This window comes from Eucalyptus grandis, chromosome 10, assembly GCF_016545825.1.
Source record: "Eucalyptus grandis isolate ANBG69807.140 chromosome 10, ASM1654582v1, whole genome shotgun sequence".
Taxonomy (NCBI): Eukaryota; Viridiplantae; Streptophyta; class Magnoliopsida; order Myrtales; family Myrtaceae; genus Eucalyptus; species Eucalyptus grandis.
Window position 1 is genome coordinate 4906317 of NC_052621.1, and position 24354 is coordinate 4930670.

At 37.1% G+C, this 24354-nt stretch overlaps 1 protein-coding gene across 1 annotated transcript; it reads left to right on the plus strand.

The window, feature by feature from the left end:
- The first annotated feature begins 23010 nt into the window (after nucleotides 1-23010).
- On the plus strand, nucleotides 23011-24124 carry LOC104423425 (NAC domain-containing protein 90). The gene is made up of 3 exons (XM_010035917.1): nucleotides 23011-23167; nucleotides 23321-23628; nucleotides 23861-24124. Exons 1-3 carry the CDS (start codon nucleotides 23011-23013, stop codon nucleotides 24122-24124), a joined length of 729 nt encoding a protein of 242 aa, XP_010034219.1.
- Nucleotides 24125-24354: the final 230 nt, after the last annotated feature.

A 24354-nucleotide genomic window follows, 5' to 3' on the forward strand; every position in this document is an offset into this window, starting at 1 on the left:
TATTAATTTAAATGTGATCCCAATTTTGTATTTCCCAATTAATTCTAATTTATTGCCCACATTTATTATGTGATACTTGTCCATTGATATGTTACTATAATGGTCTTGATGGAAGACGTTAATAACGTGAGGAATGGAATAAAAATGCCAAGTCATCTAATTTAAACCCTATCAGCACAGAAAACACATCATCAAGTTTTGAGGTGTATTAACTAGTAGAACGGGACATTCAGATCTGGTGATTCCACGAATCGATTGATACACACTTTGCAAATCCGTTCAAGGTTTTGGGGTGTGCCGCATTTACAGATTTTTATCAATGAATAGAGGTATGTAGATCCTTTATGTTTTCGCAAAATCGTTTTCGATTATGCACATATTTGTTCGTAGATAATGAATCGGAATTGTTAGTTTTTCTTTAGACTTAGTCTAATAGTTGGTATCACAGCATATTTATGATCTTTGCTTTCGTGTAAATTTTGGAATTTTGTATGTTTTCATTGGATAACGAATGGGTAAATTGTGGCTTGGAAAGAAATTTCAAATTCTAGCCAAATTTGGGCAACCCACCACGCAATCACGGATCTGCACAGTCACGCCGCCATTAGGAAGAAAAGCCTTAAGGTAATTTGGCATATTATTGATTGCTAGAGGCTAATCGAGTGGTGAAATTTTCGATGGTTAAGGTTTTAGGGTAGATTGTTCTAGGTTCAATTTCGATAAATTTGTTGGTTGTTTTCACTAGATCTTGGAACTATGCATTCATCGTGGCGTTATCTTCGAAACCACTGATCAATTTGATCGGATATGGGTTGTGAAAGGAGACCCAGGTGGCGGAATGGAGGCTAGTTGCAATAGAGCAGCAGCGGAAGAAAATCCAGAAGAGAAGATCTCAGGCATCCAAGCACCCACAGTGGGCGCATGCGATGCATGTGCCTGAGCGCATGAAGCAGGCGCGTGCATGAGCTACAGTGGGCGATGCACTGCACGCGCCGGAGAGCTTGTCGCGGATGGTGCACTCGCCTAAGTGCTTGAAGTGGGACCATGTGATGCACGCGCCCGAAAGTATAGCAATGCACGTGCGCTGTGAGGCCCCACGATGTAGAATTTCAATTCCATCCTTGCTCGAGTAAATTCCACTCTTGCCCCTCCGCATAAAGAAAAATTACAGTTCTGCCCTGGCCATGCAAAATTTCGAATTTGCCCTTATTGGGCGTGAAATCTTATGACTTTGCCCTTTTAGGCGTAAAATTCCTGTTATACCTCTTACAAACGAAATTCCAATTCTGCCATTGCATGTAAAATTCCAGTTTTACTCCCTTTACATGTGATTTTATTGTTTTGCTCCTACGTACAATTTTATGAATATTTTCTTGTAAAATGAAATGTCTAATGATCCGCATATATTTAATTAATTAAAGATTAGTTACAACATCTTTGATTATATTAAATTATATATGTTAAGAGTCTTTCGATTACATATAGTCAAAGACTTTAATTGTGATTAGTCACATTAATATTATGAATTTTCTCCCATAAGAATTTTCAATATATTAATGCAATTAATTAGGATGAAATACCCTTTTAACTTTCTTAATTTACCCACAAGAATTGAAGAAGGGAATATAATTTGATAATTTCATCATGAAGTAATCATGAATATAATTAAATTAGAAACTTAGCCCACAGGTAGTTTTGATGTTATGTAATTCATATTATATAACATCTTTTACATTGTTAAAACACAATTTAAGTTTATTTGCCTTAAATATATTGATACATAAGTTTTCTTTTGATTATAATGTAGTTTCACCACTTATGAATAGTTATGATATAGTTGTTCCCGTGCTAAACAGTGATAACTACAAAGAATAGGGAATTAATCTTTCTCCAATTGGGATGTATGGATATTGATTATGCTACATGGGCAGACGAATCACCTACTCCTACTGACACTAGCACTCTGGTTGAAGTTACTCTTTATGCATAATGGGAGCAGTCCAACTGCCTCAGTGTAATGTATATAAAAACAAAATTTGTTTTTAGCATTCGTGGTTTAGTTATTCAGCATAGCAATATAAATGAATTGTTGAAGTCTATTGATACATAATTTGAGTCTTCAGAGAAGGTGCATTCTATGACTCTGATTATAAAGTTTTCATCATTGAAGCTTCCTAGTTTAAGAGGTGTGCGTGAGCACATCACAAAGATGAGGGAAATTGCAGCTCAGTTGAAGAATCTTGAGATTGGGATATTAGAATCCTTTCTTGTATACTACATCCTAAACACTCTCCCACAAAACTATGTCTCTTTCAAGAACTCTAACAATACATATAATACTAAATGGTCAATTAATGAACTTATGACCATGCATGTTCGAGAAAAAGAGAAGCTGCTAATGGAAAAGAGAAAAAGTGCTCATATGTCAACACATGATAAGTATAAAGGGCAAGGCAAGCAAAAAGAAAAATGTAAAATACCTCTACCTTCTTGAACTAGCATTAAAAAGGAATCCAAACGCTTCTTCTATACAAAGAAGGGGTACATGAAGAAAGTGATATTGCTAGTATGAGTACCTAGAGGGGGGTGAATAGGTATATAAAAGATTTTTCTTCAACAATTGCACAATACTAGACAGTAGAAGGAAATGTTAATCAAAGTAAGACTGAGAGAAGAGAAAATTGAACACGCGGTTTATAGTGGTTCGGCTTATATCAAGCCTACGTCCACTCTTCTTCACCGATAGCCTATTGGCTGGATTCCACTATGAACAAAAGAGAAGTTATAGCACAGCTTTGCTTTGATTCCACAGTGTAGATGTTCTAGCACACCTCCTCAAGATTTCTCACAAATATAGACTCTCTTTTGTATACAAGTATTCGCTCAAAGGATTTGTCTAAACAAAAAGGAGCTTCGGACTTTGGAATTCTTCTATCGCGCACGCCTTAAACAACTAAGACCGTCTTCCTTATATACTCCTTTATGCCATCATACCCGTTGGCACTTACCAAAGGAATTCCTCCAATCTACCCGTTGGACAGAATCAATTAGGAAGATTGTTCAAGCTATAAGGAACGTGTTGATAGCCCATCAATCTGTTCGCCCATACAATCGGGATCTCGGTTTCCATAAAGCGAAACCTTCCAATAATATTTAGGCAATCACCGGATCTTCAATTATCGAGTCAATCTTCGATCAATCAAAGGACTCCGTTATGTCTTCTCCAGCCACGAGATCTTCTCCGTTGATAAAGTTAAATCTTTGACAAAACATCCAGTTACGGATAACCTTTCTTCAACGGATTAGAGGCTTAATGAGGATAGACTTTGAGTCTTGAGTCCGGCTGTCCGGAGGTCTTCGGACTTTAAACGGCGAGCACCGCAAGCCTTCGGACTAGGCGATAGAAACGTTTTGTCAACTTCAAAACACTTCAAGAAGATTTCTCCAACAATCTCCCCCTTTTTGATGGTGACAAAACTTTCCTGCAGATTTGGATATTTTTGACCTGCAAAACATTTCTCAAACACATATGCATATCTTATAGAGATAAATGGCTAACAGAATAACACTAGAATCTGCAACCACAGAAAATAGGTTAGTCCAGTATATGATGAAGCCATTCATAAGATATCAATATTAGTTAATAGAAGCAGTCAAGTCCAAGTCTAGTTCAGTTCTCATCCAGACACAAAACAAAGTCAAACAGAGTTCAAACCACAAAACAATCCAACAAACAATTAAAAGTTTAATGAATGAAAAGTTTTTGTTTAAATCTTGCATCTCTCCCCTTTTTGTCATCATTAAAAAGGATGAGATGAAGTCAAGATTGCTTGGGAACGCGGACAAGCTGGAAATCTTCCATAGACTGAACGATGCCTTCCAGCCTTTTAAAGTCTTCCTTTAGATGTGCAATCTCCTCACTCTTGGCATTGGCCTGATTCTGAACAGAGAGGGCTTGCATTTCATCATTCAATGAACAGGAAGAAGCTTGACCTTCATTCTTCAAGCTTTGAACTTCGCATCCCAAGGCATAAATTTGACCTCGCATCTCCAAGAGAATATCCATGATTCTGCGAAAATCTGCTCCATTATCGGTCCGAGTACTTGCTTCGGCTCGATCGATGGAGTAAATGCGACGATGGTAGATTAGCATAATCTTGCAGGTTTGGCGATGAAACTTCATGACCTTCCTCGGAAACCGAGATGCATAAACATCCTCTCGGGTCCGCTTGGTGAGCGATCGACTCCTTCACTTGCATCGGGATATGAAGACTTCAATCCTTTCTCCTGATCTCCCCCTGTTTCCATGCCTATAGATGGAGAAGAGTGTTCTTCAGGTTCTCCTTCTTCTCTTCTTTCTTCTTCGAGTCTTTCCTCCTCTCGTTTCTTTTTCAGCTTCTATTTCTTCTTCTTCCTTCTCCTCTGCTTCTTTCGTCATTTGTTCGATTCTTTACGTGGAACAGACGACTTAAATTCTTCAAAGCCAATGCGAGAGATGGTGATGTCTTCCTCATCATCTTCATCCTCAACGAGGAGAGCTCTTCTTCTCTTGGATGGAGCAACCATGGGCTCCTTCCATTTTCTTTTAGCTGCAAAGAGATTTGATGAGATTTCTGAGTCTTCTCCTTGAATTTCTCCAACTCCTTGCTCGTTCCTTCGGACACATTTTGGTCACCATTTTCAGTCCTACCACCATATGATCGCATGGTCGAACACAAAAGATTTGTGGAGGCTGAATATTCGATGTCTGAATAACTTCGTAACAAGGCTTGGGTAAGGGAGTTGACCTCTGTCCTTCATCATTGCTCTATACATGTGAAACATCACAGTGTGAGGGAGAGAAAACCTTTTTCCAAAGAGAATGGCATACATCGGCTTGGCCTCGAACTTGAAACATCGGTTTTGGAAGTTGATTTCGGTCGAGGCAATTAATCACAATCTTGTGAAGCAAGATGTTGAATGCACCCATCCTTAAGTAGGTGATCTTTTCATCTGTTCTCCCGTCCTTCACCGGTTCAAGTGTGGCCCGAGCAATGGAAACTTTGATTGGTTGATATCTTCCTCTTTCGACTTCTAACACATCTGCCAGCATATTCATATCCACAACATAGTCTTGGTCTTTAACGCTGAAAGAGAATCTATTCGCATCCAAAAAGCTTAGATTTGAATAGAAATATGCGGTTAATTCGGCATAGGCCTCGCAAAGTCGGAGCGGAACTTTTCAAGTTGAAGATAACTGAACTTTTCCCTCAAGTTCATATTCACAAAGGCATCCGAGAAAATCAAAATCCACACTCCTAGGGTTTATCACCCCACGCTTCGGCGATTTCGAGTCTGAGATCCTTTTGCTCCTTTGATCGAACAAATCTCCCATTTTCCTTGATTTTCAACCGCAACACCCATTTTCGATTGAAATTGACTTTGTATAATTTATCATCATCATTCCCATCTACGATTCGGCCCCCACGAGGATCACTTGGGATATTTGCAAGGGTTTCCTCGGCCACCCCTTTTCGAGCAATTCCCAAACTTTCCATTTTTCGCGAAAGATATATTCGTTCCCATGTCCTTTGTCTTTAAGAAAATCATCAATGTAGTTCAAAGGAGTACGAATTCCTTTTAAGGCACGATATAACTGGTAAATATAAGCGGGCTTTTGAACTCTTACGAGTCTCGCATCCTCGATGATTTCTTCCTGTTGTTGATGATCAACGCCTTGAGGACTAGATGGAGGAGAATGACGCTGTTGAGAATTTTGTGGGCTCGCTTGCTGTTCTGGAGTCACTTCTTCTTCAGTAAGATCAAAGTGCGTAGGCCCCTCACTCATTCGCCGTGGTCCCCTGCTTGCAATTCTTGAAGACTTTCTTGAAGATGACATCTTTCTCGGTTTTGGAAGATTCCTTGCTTGACTTTCCCGGGAAAGATGACAACTTTTGAGGATTAAACGAAGAAGACAAACGGAAATGGAGGATCGATGCTTTCTAGGGTTTTTGAGAGAAAAGTGAAGAGAAATCGACAGTGCACGATCGGTTAAAAAGAGGGATAAACGAACCGTCACAAAGGAAATAAAAAAAATGCCTTTTCAAAATAACTGTCTTTTTCCGCAAAAATAGCCATTTCAAAAATAACTTCCTTTTTGAAAATGAAACGATGGAATATTTACGTCAATTAAATATAGCAACAATTTAAACACAAATTGACGATCGTACCTTTTCAAGATGAGATTCAAGAGAGAAAGACTTACGGTCGACGGTCGTACCAAGACTATCTTTCGAGATAAAGTCTTGTGAGATCGAGTCGAAAGTCTTTAGACTTTGATATCCTCATACCTCAAAATGTTGAGTCTAGAACGTATAGACTCAAATTGATTTTCTCCAAAGGCTTTGTGAATATATCCGCCGTTGATTCTTTGAGTCCACAAATTGAATTGAAACATCTCCATTTTGAACATGGTCTCTAATAAAGTGATGTCGAATCTTTATATGCTTTGCTCTTGAGTGGAGAATTGGATTTTTGGTGAGGTTGATAGCGCTGGTGTTGTCGCAATTAATCTCCATGCATGAGTCTTCAATTTCAAAGTCTCTTAGCTATTGTTTTATCCATAGAATTTGCGAACAGCAGCTTCCCAGGGCTACATACTCTGCTTCTGTTGTTGAAAGGGACACAGTGCTTTGTTTCCTTGAAAACCAAGACACTGTCCTGCTTCCAAGCAACTGGCAAGTTCCCGAAGTGCTCTTTCTATCAACTCTGCAACCGGCCAGATCTGCGTCTGAATATCCCAGAAGATTAAAGTCTCCCTTCTTAGGATACCAAAGACCGATGGTTGATGATGAAGCAACGTATTTAATGATGCGTTTCGCAGCACTGAGATGGGATTCTCTAGGATCGATTGAAACCTAGCACGAGATGCAAACACTCAACAAGATGTCGGTCTAGAAGCGGTAAGATAAATGAATGAACCAATGATGCTCCTGTACAGCTTTTGATCAACTTTCTTCCCTTCTTCATCTTTGTCTATCTTCAAAGAACTTGACATCGGTATGTCGGTCTTTTTGCATTTTTCCAGTCCAAATCTTTTGACAAGATCATTAACATATTTTTCTTGATAAATAAAAGTTCACTCCTTCAATTTTTTTACTTGAAGACCAAGAAAGAATGTTAACTCTCCCATCATACTCATTTCAAACTCATCCCGCATAGACTTAGAAAATTTCTTGCCTGATTTTCATTAGAGGATCCGAAAATAATGTCATCCACATATATTTGAACAAGTAAGAAACTTTTGTTTTCCTTTTTGATAAATAAAGTCGTATCTACTTTACCTTTGACAAAACCATTTTGTATTAAAAACTTACTCAATCTGTCGTACCAAGCTCGAGGTGCTTGCTTTAAACCATACAAAGCCTTTTTCAGTCTGAAGACTGAGTCTGGCTTCTTTGGGTCTTCAAACCCTGGTGGTTGTTCCACATAAACTTCCTCATGGATAAATCCATTTAGGAAGGCGCTTTTGACGTCCATTTGGAATAACCTGAAATTCTTATAACAAGCAAACGCAAGTAATAGTCGAATAGCTTCTAACCTTGCTATTGGAGCGTAAGTCTCATCATAGTCTATTCCTTCTTCTTGCGTATATCCCTTAGCTACGAGTCTTGCTTTGTTTTGTACGACTTTTCCTTTCTCATTCATCTTGTTTCTGAACACCCATTTAGCTCCAATAACAGTTTTACCTTTTGGTTTGGATGTCAATTCCCAGACATCATTAATGTTAACTGTCGAGCTCTTCTTGCATAGCTTCAATCTAGCTTTCATCAGATAAAGCTTCTTCTATGCTCTTTGGTTCAATTTCAGAAACGAGAGCCACAACACTAGACTCTTCTCGCCTTTTGGATCTGGTGCAAATTCCTTCATTAATTTCGCCGATTATAAGATCTTTCGGATGACTGGACTTATGCTTCCAGTTACTTGTTGATTTGTCTGGTTGATGATTTCTCTCTTTGTTTGGATCTTCACGAACATCCCGATGCTGGTTTTCAGTCCGAGATGCTTCTTGAGTTGTAAGCTTTGGAAGGTGCGGAGCGGTTCGGACTCTTCTTGATGAGTCGACTTGATTCATCTTGCGTTAAGTCTTGAAATTTGACATTCATTGACTCCTCTACAGACTGGCTCTTCTTGTTATAGACTCTGAAGGCTTTGCTTGATGTAGAATATCCAAGGAAGATACCTTCATCGATCTTTCTTCAAACTTACCAACTCGATCTTTTGCATTTTTCAATATAAAACATTTGCAACCGAATACATGAAAGTATGAAACAATAGGCTTCTTATCTTTGAATAACTCATAAAGGGTTTTCTCTAGAATAGGTCTTAAGAAGACTCTATTGATTATATAGCATGCTGTTGAAACAGCTTCAGCCCAAAATCGTGAAGAAATCTTGCTTTCAATTAAAAGAGTTCTAGCCATTTCTTGAAGAGATCTGTTCTTTCTTTCCACAACTCCATTTTGCTGAGGGGTATATGGAGAGGAGAACACATGATTAAATCCAGATTCATCACAAAATTTTATAAAATCTTGATTTTCAAATTCACCTCCATGATCTGTTCTTATACTTGAGATGACACATCCTTGTTTCATTTTGAACCTTTTTAGCAAATTTTTCAAAATACGAGAAGGTTTCGGACTTACTTGCAAGGAAATATACCCAAGTAAAACGGGAGTAATCGTCCACAATTACTAGGCAATATTTCTTACCTCCAATACTACGTGTTCTCGGTTGGTCCGAAGAGATCCATATGTAGTAACTGTAGTACATGATTAGTAGAGACATGATTTATTGGCTTAAATGAATTTCTTACCTGCTTTCCCAGAATACATGGAGTGCATGGATCAGTCTTTTGAGAAGGTAATTTGGGTAGTCCTCGAACAAGCTGTTTTGATGAGATTTTGGCTAATTGCTTCATGTTGACATGACCAAGCTTTACGTGCCATAAGCTTGCTTCGTCTTGAATTGAGATAAAACATTGCGATTCATTTGGTTTCACATCCGGAAGATAGATGTTTCCTTGTCTTCGACCCATGAAAGATGAGTAGAGTCTTTGCGATTCCCAGAACATATTCCTTCTTGAAAGAAGATCTTGAAACCAAGTATCACACGTTGACTAATGCTGAGAAGATTGTAATTGAGTCCTTCCACTAAGGAAACATTACTTATTGTGAGATTTCCAATTTTCACAGTTCCAAATCCCACAATACTTTCTTTGTTGTTTCCTCTAAATGAAACTTTTCCACCATTTACTTGAGCAAGCTTTATAAAACAATTTGAGTCTCTTGTCATGTGTCTTGAGCATCCACTGTCAAGATACCACTTTACATTTTTCTTAACGGTGACCTCAAATTCACTATCTAAGTCTGATCCAGAGTCTAAGTCTGATTGTGCCATCAGACATAGATTGGCATATTCATTATCACTTTCTTCACACTCTGTGTCACTCCGTGTTTCGGCTTTGAGAGCTTTTCGAAATTTTTCAGCTTTTCCTTTTTCTTCTTCTTCGAAGAGGACAGTTGGCCGATGTGTCCCTTTTCTTACATTCAAAGCGGACTACGTCTTTGTTTGGTTCCTCATCATCAACGAGACTTGGTCCGCTGTCTTTGAAAGCTTTGTTTCTTTGAGTTGAACCTTCTTCCTTTTCTATTCAGTTTTCTGAATCTTCTTATCATGAGAGCAAGCTCCTCATCGTCCATATCTTCTTCAGAATATGTATCATCAGAATCATCATTTGATTTTAATGTAATGGATTTCTTACCTTTTGGATCATCATCTTTATTGATCCGTTCCACTTCATAAGACTGAAGAGTTCCAATTAGCTCGTCGACAGATAGTGGCATAATTCTTTGCGTCTCTCTTATCGAAGTCTTTATGTGATTCCAATCCTGGAGAGTCCACGCAGTAGCTTGTTTACCTTCATGGGATCGAAGTTGGTTGACCTTGATTTTCAAGACCATTCACAATATCTGTAAAACGACTAAACATGTCGAGATATAGATTCTCCTGGTTTCATTACAATGCTTCGTATTGACCGAGAAGAATGTTGATTCTTGTTTCCTTCACTCGACTGTTCCTTCATAGGTGATATACAATCTGTCCCAAACTTCTTTTGCTGTAACACAAGAAGATATTCTATTATATTCAGTTGGTGACAAAGCACAATATAAAGAATAAATTGCTTTTGCATCGAGTGCTTGTCTCTTGATTATCTCTTCCTAAGTCATTCCGCTGGACTCATCAGTTTCTTTTCCTATTTCAGAGACTGCTGCAGTGGTAGGAGTAATTCCTTTTTCTACAACGTCCCATTCCAGAGAATCCTTTGATCGAAGGAAAGCTTTCATCTTGTTCTTCCAGATGTTGTAATCCTTTCCATCAAAGTAGGGTGGTCTGGTATTGCTTTGCCCTTCCATCAGCCCCTGGTGCTAGCATACTAGCCATGGATCTTTTACTACGAAGTAAAACACTTCAAATAAAGTAAGTACACAGGCTCTGATACCAATTGATATTGCTAGTATGAGTACCTAGAGGGGGTGAATAGGTATATAAAAGATTTTTCTTCAACAATTGCACAATACTAGACAGTAGAAGGAAACGTTAATCAAAGTAAGATTGAGAGAAGAGAAAATTGAACACGCGGTTTATAGTGGTTCGGCTTATATCAAGCCTACGTCCACTCTTCTTCACTGACAGCCTATTGGCTGGATTCCACTATGAACAAAAGAGAAGTTACAGCACAGCTTTGCCTTGATTCCACAATGTAGATGTTCTACCACACCTCCTCAAGATTTCTCACAAATATAGACTCTCTTTTGTATACAAGTATTCGCTCAAAGGATTTGTCTAAACAAAAAGGAGCTTCAGATTTTGGAATTCTTCTATCGCGCACGCCTTGAATAACTAAGACCGTCTTCCTTATATACTCCTTTATGCCATCATATCCATTGGCACTTACCAAAGGAATTCCTCCAATCTACCCGTTGGACAGAATCAATTAGGAAATTGTTCAAGCTATTAAAGGAACGTATTGATAGCCCATCAATCCTGTTCGCCCATACAATCAGGATCTCGGTTTCCATAAGCAGAACCTTCCAATAATATTTAGGCAATCACTGGATCTTCAATTATCAAGTCAATCTTCGATCAATCAAAGGACTCCGTTATGTCTTCTCCAGCCACGAGATCTTCTCCGGTTGATAAAGTTAAATCTTTAACAAAACATCCAGTTCTGAATAACTTTTCTTCAACGGATTAGAGACTGTCAATGAGGATAGACTTTGAGTCTTGAGTCTGGCTGTCCGGAGGTCTTCAGGCTTTAAACAGCAGAGTCCGCAAGCCTTCGACTAGGCGATAGAAACGTTTTGTCAACTTCAAAACACTTCAAGAAGATTTCTCCAACAGAAAGATTGCGCCAAATTTAAGGCTTAGCTTGAGAAGAAATGTAACCTATTTTTATGTATTTATTATTAATTTAATATAGTTGATGTGTGTCACAACACTTAGTGGATTCATTCTAGGTTACAATCCACATTTCGAATTCCTTGCAGGGTTTTTAGAATTAGCGAAAACCAGTGGGAAGTGAATAAAGCATCTATTCAGGAAATAAGATGTGTTTGCGTTTAGAAGCTATTGGGACATGTAGATTAGTTATCAATAGTGGTTTTATTTTGAATTTAGAAAAAAACCTTTTATATTCCTAATTTTTCTAAGAATTTAATTTTAGTTTCAAGACTTATACTATTGGGATACTCCTTTGAATTTTCATGTTTAACATTCAGTTTATCATATAAATTTGAAATTGTTTGGAGTGGTATTTTGCTTGACGGTTTCTTTTGAATTAATTTACAAGACAATATCATTTATAATGCAATATACATTCATGATAATGTTGTCATGAAGTGATGTGTTGTGAATGGGGATTTCTCTATGTTGTGCTACCGGAGATTGGGACATATCTCCATGGATAGAATTAATCGACTAGTAAATGATAAAGTACTTAATACTCTAGATTTTATTGATTATGACACTTGTGTGGATTATATAAAGAAAAAGTAGACCAACAAGTCAAAGAATGGTGCCAAGAGAAGTACAAAAATATTAGAAATCATACATATAGATATTTATAGTCTAGATATGAACTCAAATGGTCAGAGATACTTCATATCTTTCATAGACGATTATTCATGATTTGTGTATCTTTACTTGCTTCGTAATAAGCAATGTTTTAAGGTATTTAAAACAAAAGTAAAGAAACAATGTGATAAGCAAATTAAGATTGTAAGATCATATAGAAGTTGAGAATTATATGGTAGATACATTGAAGATGGACAAGAATTTGGTTCCTTAACGAAATTTCTTGAAGAGCATAAGATTATTGCTCAATACACTATGCTTGGTTCTCTAGAGTAGAATGGTGTAGCAGAAAGAAAAAGCTGAACTTTATTAGACATGGTATGGGGTATGTTTAATAGCTCCAAATTTCCTAAGTCCTTTTGAGCTAAGGCTCTTAAAATGACAATATACATATTAAACTGAGTTCCAATTAAGGTCATCCCACATATGGCTTTTGAGTTATTCAAAGGTTAGAAACTAATTCTGCGACATGCATGTGTTTGGGGATACCTATTTGAAGTAAAAGTATATAATCCACAAGGAAAAAAGTTAGACTCAAGGACTATAAATGGGTATTTTGTTGGATATGCCAAAAAGTTAAAAGGATACAAATTTCATTGCCATCTCGCTCCACTAGGTTTGTGGAATTGAAAAACATTAAGTTTCTTGAGAATGACATGATCAATGGGAGCGATCAATGCAAGGACCTTATTTCTGAAGAAGATCATTCAAATACATAACTTTCTACCCTAGGTACTAGATTAATTGTTGTTTATAATGCCCCTTTAATTCATCCGGCTATTGAACAAAACCTATTACTTGCTAATATTGATTTGGTAGACTTAACTATTTAGCAATTATTAGATACTGTTAAACAATAGATTTCTCAAGAGAATGTTGATGCAATATTAAGGAGGTCTATTGAAATGAAAAAATTAGCAATCCCTAGTGCTTATATTGCATATCTGCAAGAATCTAACTGTAATGTTAGAGCTGAAAATGATCCTAAAATGTTTTCACAAGCCATGAGTTGTGATAAATCCAATTTGTGGTACAATGCCATGAAAGAATAGATGAGTTCAATGACATTTAACGAGGTCTAGGATTTATTTGAGTTGTCTGATGGTGTGAAGGCCATTGGTTGTAAACAGGTCTTCTAACTAAAAATGTTTCATTGGATAACATTGAGAGATACAAAGCCAGACTCGTTGCTAAAGGATTCATTCAAAAAGAAGGGATAGATTACACGAAGACATTTTCTCCTATATCTAAGAAACATTCTTTTCCTATTATTTTGACATTGGTTGCTTATTTTGATATGGAGTTATATCAAATGTATGTGAAAATGACATTTCTCAATAAAAAACTTGAAGTGGTTTACATGAAACAACCAAAAGGATTCTTCTCTTGTGCTAGTGAGCATTTGGTATGTAAGCTTAAGAAATCTTTGTATGGCTTGATAAAAACATCCCACCAATAGTACTTGAGGTTCCATGATGTCATCTCTTCATTTAGTTTTGTAGAGAATATCATTAATTAATGTATATACCATAAGGTTAGTGGGAGCAGGATTTATTTCTTGTCCTATATGTGGATGATATTTTACTTGTAATTAATGATAGGAGCAATTAATGATAGGAGATTGTTACATGGGATGAAACAATCTCTCTCTAAGAGGTTTCACATGAAAGATATGGATGAGGCATCTTATGTCATTGGCATTAAGATCCATAGGGATAAACTTCAAGGTATATTAGGACTATCTCAAGAAACACATGTTAATAAAGTCTTAGAGAGATTTCGGATGAGATTATTCACCAAGTATAGCACCGATTGTGAAGGGTGATAGGTTTAATTTGAACTAATGCCCAAAGATCGATTTTAAAATGGAACAAATAAAGAACATTCCATATGCTTTTACTGTTAAAAGCTTGATATTTGCTTAGGTTTGCACTCAACCTAACATTGCTTTTGTTGTAAGAATGTCGAGAAGATATCAAAGTAATCCGGGTATGGATTATTGAAGAGCTGCAAAGAAGGTGATGAGGTACCTTCAAGGAGCAAACCGCCACATGCTTATGTATAAATAGATTGATAGCTTGAAGATAGTTGGTTACTCAGATTTAGACTTCACTGGCTACGTTGACTCCGGTAAATCAACATAGGGATATATTTTTATGTTTACTGATGAGCTGTGTCCTAGAGGAGTACTGAACAGACATTGGTTGTCATTTCCACTATGGAAGTAAAGTTCATTCCCTATTCTGAGGCCATTTTACATGGTGTGTGGTTGAAAAGTTTCATATCAAGGCTTAGAGTTTGGATTTCAATGCTAAGCCATTAAGAATGTTTTGTGACAATTCAGCTGTAGTTTTCATGGCTAAAAACCACAAAAGTGGTAGTTAAAGCACACATATCGACATCAAGTATTTAGCCATTAGGGAACGTGTTAAATATAAGAAAGTGGTCATAAAACACGTAAGCACTAAATTGATGATGGTTAATCCTTTAACTAAAGGTATGCCACCAATGAGTTATAAGGATCATGTAATCAAAATAGACACTGATCCAAACATGTAATTTTTTTCTCTATATGGAAGAATTTGTGAGATTTCTATTCATTTGCAATGTTTTTCTCAATTCGGTTGCATATGTTCAGTTATTCTAAGAAAAACAATTATGCTTGACTTGGAATAACATAAGGATTATACATTAAATTATGTTATCATCTATGAAGCACCGGCACGTTACCGAAGCTTCTGTGTCGTGTCCGACACGTGTCGACGTGTCCAACACGCTCGGACATGTTCGGACACCCGGTCAATACGCGTCGGATTTTCCAACATGTGGTCAACCTTTCTCGACACGCTCCGACGCGCGTGTCCGAGAGAGAGGATGATGATGGAGGGTGGAGGTGAGGCCGAGGGAGTAGAGGTGAGGCCAAGATGGCGAGGGAGGGCTAGAGAAAGAGCAGGCGATCTAGAGGGCCACGTTTGCGATGTTGTGATGGAGGGCCGGTGGCGAGGCTGCAGCTGTGAAAGAGGGCCCTTCGGCGAGCAACTGTGATGAGGCGACCGGGAGAGGGGAAGAAACTAAAAGGGGTGGCGAGGAGGGGGATGGGGGTGATTGATGGGGGCGAGGGGGCGGGGAAGCGGGTGCTTTGTCGAGGGGGAGGGGAAGAGAGAGAGAGAGCGGGGAGAAATCTGTCGAGGGGGAGGGGGAGAGAGATAGCGGGGTAGAAATTAAAGGGAAGATTTTGGGGAGAGAGAGAGAGCAGGGAAGAAATCAAGGGAAAGATCTTGGGGTGGCCTTTCGTGGGGGAGGAAGAGAGAGAGAGGGGGAGAAATCGAGGGGAAGATTTTGGGGGTGGCATGGGGGATAGGGGAGAGAGAACCGGGAGGAAATGATTTTCTGGGGACGAGGGTCTAGAGAGAAAATATGGGGAAATGATTTTTTGGGGATGGGAGTTTAGAGAGAAAAAATGGGGAAATAATTTTGAAAGGTAAAATTATTTTTGTTATAAAAATATATAAATGAGTTAAAAAGTTATTTCAAAAAATAAAAATATTGAATGTTAAATAATAACCAATTTTGATGATTATAGAATATCATAGATTTATTTAAATAAAGTTGATTCTATTTTTTTGTTAGTCATTAGTCTTATCCATAATTTTTATTAAAGTTAAAAACATGTTCCCCAATATGGTTACGCATTAACTATGAATATGTTTTTCAAATTTTCTATGAATAGATTTATTAATATTATTAGTATAAATTCATTTAAACTCTTTATTGAATTATTTATTTATTTGTGAATTTGAATGAAATTAATTAAAAATAAAAATATTGATTTAATATTTAACGTGTTGGAACATGTCGGAATTCTCTACTTTTTGAGAAATGATGTGTCGCATGTCGCGTCGTGTCGTGTCGCGCGTTGCATGTAGGTACTACATAGGTTATCATATATGAGCTGATGAAATGTATTGTGATATATGAAAGATAATACTTGCTTTAAGAGAACTCATGTTGTGATTCACATGTTTTATTTCAACATGAAGTTTATGTGGGTTTGGGTTAATATTTCATTTGATGGAATGTTGGAATCAAGTAGGAGAATGTTTTTTTTTTTTTTTTGGTGAAAGGTAAGAATATATCAAGTAGGAGAATGTTATTATTTATTAATTTAAATGTGATCCCAATTTTATATTTCCCAGTTAATTCCAATTCATTGCCCAATTTATTGCCCATGTTTATTACGTGATAACTGCCTATTAATATGTTACCATAACGGCCTTGATGGAAGACGTTTTGTAACACAAGAAATGGAATAAAAAGTTAGGTTGTCTATTCCAAATTCTATCAATACATAAAACACACTATCAAGTTTTAAGAGATATTGGCTAGTGGAGCGGGATGTTTAGATCCGGTGATTTCACGAATTGATCAATACATGCCTTACACATCCGTTCAAGGTTTTGTGGTTTTCCGCATTTGTAGATTTTTATCAATGGTTGGAGGTATGTCAATTTTTTACGTTTTCACAAAATTGTTCCTGATTATTTACATATTTGTCCATGAATAATGAATTAGGATCGTTAGTTTTTCTTTAGACTTACTCTAACACTCATAACATTTCGGCAGTTTCCTTCTTGAAAATTGACTAAAACACATATCGTTCTTAACCCTAGATGCAGAAGTTCATCCATCAAAACCAAATTATACATAATTTACTGATTCAGAGCAAACTAGCACCACCCTGGATGCTTCAAGTAAATCTTACTTTTCTGCTTAGAATAATTAATCTTCCGCAAGTTGTCGGCAGAAGGTTGAAACTTTTCAGCAGCTATCCATCACTTAAAATGCTGAGATCGCGTGGAATTCAACTTAGAATTGCTAGCGTGACAGCGATGGATTTAATTTAGAATTGTAACAACTAAGAACCCTAGATGTGTTCAAGGAAAAACCTGATTAAATAGAATTGGTCTTGTGTTTAGGGGCTAATTCAGGCCGTCCAGAACCACTGTGCTTGAATCCTAAATTGACCTGCTCACACAGGCCAAAACTGGGTTTCATAAAATATGATTAACAAAAAGTACAAGTTGCAATTTACGTTGGTCAAGGATTCCATGTATAGATGGAGAAATTGATGCATCCATTTGAAATTTGAAGAGACATTTCTAGGCTGACTGAGCTACTTTATTTTCAAGAAGGATGCCCAATCGAGATCATGTTCACTTTCGATTCAAGAAAAGATTTTATAGACTCGTTCATTCATGATGTGATCGTTAGAATCATCACGATTCGAGATGCGCTTAAAAAGTTATCTTCTATTGTTGGTTTAAAAAAAATTTGAAATTTCCTACTTTTTTTATACATCATTAGTTTGACTTGATAAAAGGTTGTGAAAACAATACTTTCGGTTCACAAAGTAACGTTCGCCCTTGCAAAAATTTCTTGAATTCTAGACTTTTAGTGTGAACATGTGGTGCACAATAGGAACATTTGTTTGGATAAACCTTACAAATGGATAGTCAATTCTACATTGCCTGGTCATCCATGGTAAGCCTAGTTAATGAACTTAGCGATTTCATAGTTCCTTGATTTAATTTTTTGATTAAAACTGAGTGTAGGATCAATCAGGATTTCTAATGAGCTAGGTCTTTAGCTTGCTTTCGTTATCTTCCCTATGAGGGTTGCAATTTCCAATAGATATAATTATCTTGCCCACGATTGGGTAGATAATTCCTATTGCCCTGTTAACGGACCAAGCAAATTTGAGTACTAAACCCAACTTTGGACGCAGTTAAGCAAAACATATGTCAGTTTTGTCAAATCACATTAGCTACGAAATCAATCTAAAAGTATCTTTGTAATTAAAGAGCATTTGTGCCGAAATAAAATACAAAAATGAGCACCTTTAAGAAGCTTGTAATAATTTGATCAGTAGAAAACACGAGCTAGACTTCTTGCTGGCCTCATTTTCCATTTCTAATAATTCCTTTCTCTAACTAGACAATGAATTGTAAGAATGATTTATAAAATAAATCTTATAAAAGAATAACCTCGAAATACTTGTTAATTAACCAATTAAGAAAAAAATTACAATAAATAATGTATTTCCTTTTCTCGTATTATGCACAATTAATATTTTGAAAATTGCAACTTTTCTTATTAAATGTATGAGTTGGATAGGATGTGTCCCAATTTGGGGTTTTACAATTCGTTTGTCATAGATGCAACAAATTGTAGTTTTTCGTGGCATTAATCTAATTTAACGAAAATTAACAGAGGGTCAATTTGTCACAAATGTATCAATTTGAATTAACTGGTAAAAAATTAGTTTGAGATAAATTTATTACAAGTATACTAATTTGAGATTTTTTGTGATATTAATCCTAAATATATTGAAAAAGTATGCTAAAAGAACCCATAATAACTTATACATTTAATAACTGAATACTAAGTGTGACTCACTTATTTTAAGACTACGTATCGTATGAAAAAGTCATTGAGTATATCAGTTTTGTACATCATATGATACCTCCCAAAGTATATGCATTTGCACTTTCCCAAATGAATGCAAATTTCCTTTTTTATCGCAATAAAATCTAGATAGTCAAGTGGCCAAGATTCAACTCCAACAACAAGTGGCAAACACATCTAAAAACGACAGAAAAAAGAAAAAAGAAAAAAAAGCATCGTTCTCAAAAGCTGTGTAGGATTCCTTTGTCGGTCAACACCAGGGGAGGATTGATTCAGGATTTCAAAAGGTTGGGTCTCCCATAATTGAAGGGTTTTTAACGTTTTCAGTATTTCTAACAATTCGATTTGAGCATTTTATGTAAGCGAGCCCACTAAAAAGCATTTTCACATTGGCCTGACAGTCGATTTCACAAGTACGAAAATTATAAACCCATGATTCTCGTCACTTGAGTAATTCATTTTTCGTGAAAAAATAAAAACTAGGCACCAACTTACTTTGATGCTTTTGTCCTGTATTTGCTATTAAATTGATATTATCCAATGTAATACATAACAGACTCTAATATTTCGCGCGTCGAGTCAGGAGTGGACATCCCTGCTATGGGAGAAATCTGCTCCTATGGTTGGTAGTTCTTGATAATGAGAAGCCGAGCACCCTCCTAGAACTCATCATCAAGCCTTAGCTCATGTCCTATATTTACTAATTCCTGAACAGGTCTCTGCAAGTCAACAATGTCCAATAGAGCCTTTGAAAGGATGAACTAGCCATGGCACCTAGCGTGTCGGATTCAGAAGCGTCTACGTCCTTCCCCAAGCTAGAGGAATAGCTTCGACGACAACAGATAGGATTCATGCTTGTTTGGCATCTATGCCCCCTGCCCTACTGTATCCTTATGATGTGCATGGCTCATGGTTTGAAAAATTTGCATCCACTTTACTTCAAAAGATATTTACTTTGTCGTTTTTAGTAAAGAATAAACTTCTACTCTTATATATATATTGTGTGTCACAATTTGCAAGAGATTGGTTTTTTTTTTTTTTTTTTTTTTTTTTTTTGACAATTCTTTGAGGAATGGTTTCTTAGAAATAGATAATCATAAGTCACCAAACGGAAAGTATAAACTTTAGCTCAGTTTTTTTTTTTAAAGTAGTTATGCATTACAACACTTAATAAATAATAAAATATGTATTGTTAGAATTGTGTCATGACATACTCTTGACCATAAAAAAGGGCATATCAAGAACAGCAATCCAAGAACATGATCCACTTTTTGTCAAAATTTCCAGAACAAAGAAATGTTTCATGTCAGTTTTTGGAAAAATCCTCGTATCTTCCGTCTGCTGTCTTCCCGGGGAACACCAAACGTTTTTTTTATTTTCCTAACTTTCCACGGGAATTTAAAATAATATCAGTTCCTGATACTTTACCATAGAATATGCTATTTCTATTGCATAATAATTACCACCTGCTAGACATTTGAATAAATTTTTTGTTTCTCGTTTTCATTATCGAAATAATGATTCTGCACTAATAGAGTTAAATTCATGATGGAGACATCCACCGAAAGTGAAAATTTGACTATCTCCTTTTGGCAAAAAAGAAAAATGAAAAAGAGAAATAACTAAGATAGGAATAAGGGCAAGCATGGAATGTTTGTAATAGTTAATCATGATAAACAAAACTGAGTATTGCTTGCTGCTTGATGAGAAAATTATGGTGGATCAAAGAGGAAAATGTAGGTATGTCGGTTCCTCATTCACTTTCCTTTTGGTTTTTTTTTTCTCCGTCATTTGCAAATTTATTGGGTGTGTTTGGATTAACTTTTATAGTTTTACTTTCTATTTTTTCTGTATAATCAAAACCTCATGGTGCACGCATATTACAAGTAGTTTCTCTTCTTGCTTTTATATCTCAAGCCCTATCAAATTATATAAAAAATGAAAGAGTTATTGAGAGATATGGGATCAAATGAGTGTGGATTCTCTAGATGAAACATTACATTTGATAATCACACACTGTCACTCGATAACAATAGTTAATCGTTACAATAATTTCAGATTCTTGACCTTAGAAATGGTGGAGGTACCGAAAGATATATAGTGTTGGATGGTAAAAAGAAATGAAAGACAAAGAAGGAAGTAGGAAAGTTCTTAAGATGAGCACGCAGCCGATTTCTTAAGTAAGAAATGATGCATCTCGAATTGTTTGCCAGTCATCTAGCATAACTTCAACGGAAGTCAAATAAACAAAATGACTTCGGCCAGAAGAAAGGTAAAGTGAATGCAATGAACACCCTTGTTTCTTGTGCGGCTTTCGGGTTTCAGATTTGGGTTGAAACACTTTAGGATAGTTCATGTGGGGTCGAAAAGAAAGGACTTATAACATTTCGGAAGTTTCCTTCTTTGAATATTAAATAAAATGCCTATTATTTTAATCCTAGATGCAGAAGCTCCTCCGCTCAAACCAAATTAGACGGGACTTTAGTTCGATTTATCTTTCACTTCTAGTTGACCCAGAAGTAAACTAAAAGCGTTTTGATCCCGAGGAAACTAGCACGACCCTTCATGCCTCAAGAAAATCAAACTTTCCTGCTTAAAATAATCAGTCCTCCACAAGTGGGGCTATAACGTGTGATTAATAAAGATGACTGGTGAAGGCGGCAGAAGGTTGAAACTTTCAGTGTCACTAAATATGCTGAGATTGCATGGAATTCACTCGGGACAGCTAGCATGACAGCAATGGGCGATGCTCACTTTTTGATGTGTTTAAGCAAAACTCTATGTGTTAGAGTAGAATGGGTAACGTGTCAAGTGGCCCATTGGCTAACGGTTTCCCTCCATCGTGCCCTAACCAATTTGCTCACTCAGGCCAAAACTGGGTTCGTGAAATACGGTCAATATACATTGGTCAAAGATTCTATATATGGAGGGAGGAATTGATGCATTGATTCAAGATTTGAAGAAACGTCTCTAGCTGATTGAGTTACTTAATTTTCAAGATGAAAAAGATTTTACAAACTTAATGTGTGGATGATGTGATCGTTAGAATCATCATAATGCGAAATATGCTGAGAAAGTTACCTTCTTCCATGAATCCAAATAAAGTGAAATCAATTAGCTTGACCTGGTATGACAAATTGTGAAAACAATACTTTCGGTCAGAAAGTAATATTTACCATGCAAATTTCATACATTCTAAACTTTTAAAAGTAACTTGTGGTACATAATAGGAAAATTTGTCTACATAAACTCGCAAATGAATTGTCAATCCCTCATTACATGGTTATGCGTGGAAAAAAGCATAGTTGATGAACTTAGTGATTATATAGCTCCTAGATTTAAATTGTAGATTCAATCGAGTTTACCTGGGCGTCTTTTTGTTGATGCCGATAATTCGGATTTCTAATGAACTGGAATCTTTGGCTTACTTTCATGATATTTCCTATGCGGTGTGCAATTCCCAATAGAAATAACTATCTTGCCACAATTGGGTAGATAATTCCTAATTCTCTGTTGATAGAACAAGCAAATTTTAGTGTTGAAACAAACTTTGGACACAGTAAAGCAAAACATATGTTAATTTTGTGAAATCACATTAGCTATGAAATCAATCCCAAAGCGGCTTTTTATTTATTTATTTATAATTAAAGAGCATTTATGCCAAATAAAAAACTGAGAAGAAACATCTTTATGAAGCATGCAATAATTGCGTCAGTAGAAAACACCAATTAGAATTCTTGATAAGTTATTTTTCCGTTTCTAATAATTTCTTTCTCTAACTAGACAATGAATTATAACGATGCTTTATAAAAAAAAAAAATTCATAAAGAAATACCGTGGAAGCACTTGTTGATCAATCAATTAAGAAATGTTTGTAGTAATAAATGAATTGTTTTTCTGTCGTGCTATATAGATACTTGTGCTGTGAAGTCTTGGACCTTGACCATTGAACTTATAAATTATATCAAACCCTTTTATACTCCAAGTCATTGCCTTCCTTTCCGCAGCTAAAATTGTAGGGGAAGAACTTCTGCGGAGAAGCGTTGGCCATTGCTCACTTCTCGTAACACACTGTGCCTAGTCCTTGGCATAACCGCGTTGATGGTGCCATGAGTGCGAGAGTTTGGAAAGGACACTGAGTCATCACTTCACTCGTCTTGGTCTCTTCTCTCTCCTGCACCCTCTCCTTCCATAATCCTACGTCATCTCAACACATTCTCCTGCGCAGATCCCTATATGTACATTGCTGACTTGCTAAATGGAACATCTCGCCACACCCAACAAACACTTCATCTCATCACAGTGTTCTACAAAACAGAAACTTTCACCGCTGATCCAACTCGAAACCCTAGGACACACAAAATAACCAGACATGGAGGAGTATCCGACAGGTTTCAGGTTCTATCCTACCGAGGAAGAGCTCATCTCGTTCTATCTGCACAACCAGCTTCACGGCCATAAGCAAGACAAAATTCACCGTGTCATCCCAGTCCTCCACATCTTTGACACTGAGCCATGGAATCTCCCACGTAAGACACAATCCGCCTGCGCATGCACCCATTTCTTTCACATTCCCCACATAAATTAAACTGTGCACTAAAATTCGGTTCTTGAAAATTTCAATTGCGCAACTCAGCAAACTTCATTTTCCCTACATTTTCTTTGGTGAATTCGTGTTGCAGAGCTTGCTGGAGAGCTGTGCAGAGAAGACAGAGAGCAGTGGTTCTTCTTCGCGCCCATGCAGGAGAGGGAGGCCAGAGGAGGGCGGCCCAGCCGGAGCCTGGCCACTGGCTACTGGAAGGCCACTGGGTCTCCCAGCTACGTCTACTCGTCTGACAACAAGGTTATCGGCATGAAGAAGTCAATGGTTTTCTATGTGGGAAAAGCTCCCAAAGGACGAAAAACGCAGTGGAAACTAAACGAGTACAGGGCCATTGAACTCTCGCCCACCAATACCAATTCATCAAGCAGTAACATTTCCATTCCTAAGGTGAACGTGGACCTTTATTTCAATTATTCAAACATAGAAAGGATGAAATACCTCTGCGTGCTTGACACCTAGATTATCCATCACTTTGAATAATCGTTCTTGTTTTGGTTTTCTGCCATTCCTACACAGGTGCACACTCTGTCTTTAGTTTAGTTTCCACTTGAACTTTCTCAGAAATATGCAGCAAACATCATTCTCTTCGTTTGCTTTTCTTGTAATAATATACTTACAGCTGAAGCGGGAATTTACGCTGTGCCGAGTGTATGTGGTATCCGGGACCTCTCGAGCATTTGATCGCCGGCCACTGGAAGCGGTGGCTGGAGAGACAACAATCCAGGTTGGTGGCCGTGCTGCTAGCAGCGGAGGCAGAGGCGCTGGATGTGCAGATGTATCATCGTCAGGAATAGTAGCAGGCGATGTAGGAAGTTCCAATCAATGGGAGACGGCAAATTTGGAAGAACCAATGTGGGATTGGGACCAGCTGAATTGGCTCTAACTTTATGTAGCGGTACTCTGATGATGAATTGAGCTTCTCCGAAGATCAATCTTTTTACGCTGATGGCCGATGTGTTGAAGAGCTTGTGACTCGTGGTTTGTAAAGAGATCATTTGATCAAGATTGAACACCACAGTCAATCTTGAACAAATTTTAGAAAATTAGGGTCAGTAAAATGTTGGAGTATCTCGTAAAATAATAAGTGAGATATTCGCAGTTATGTTTGTACAT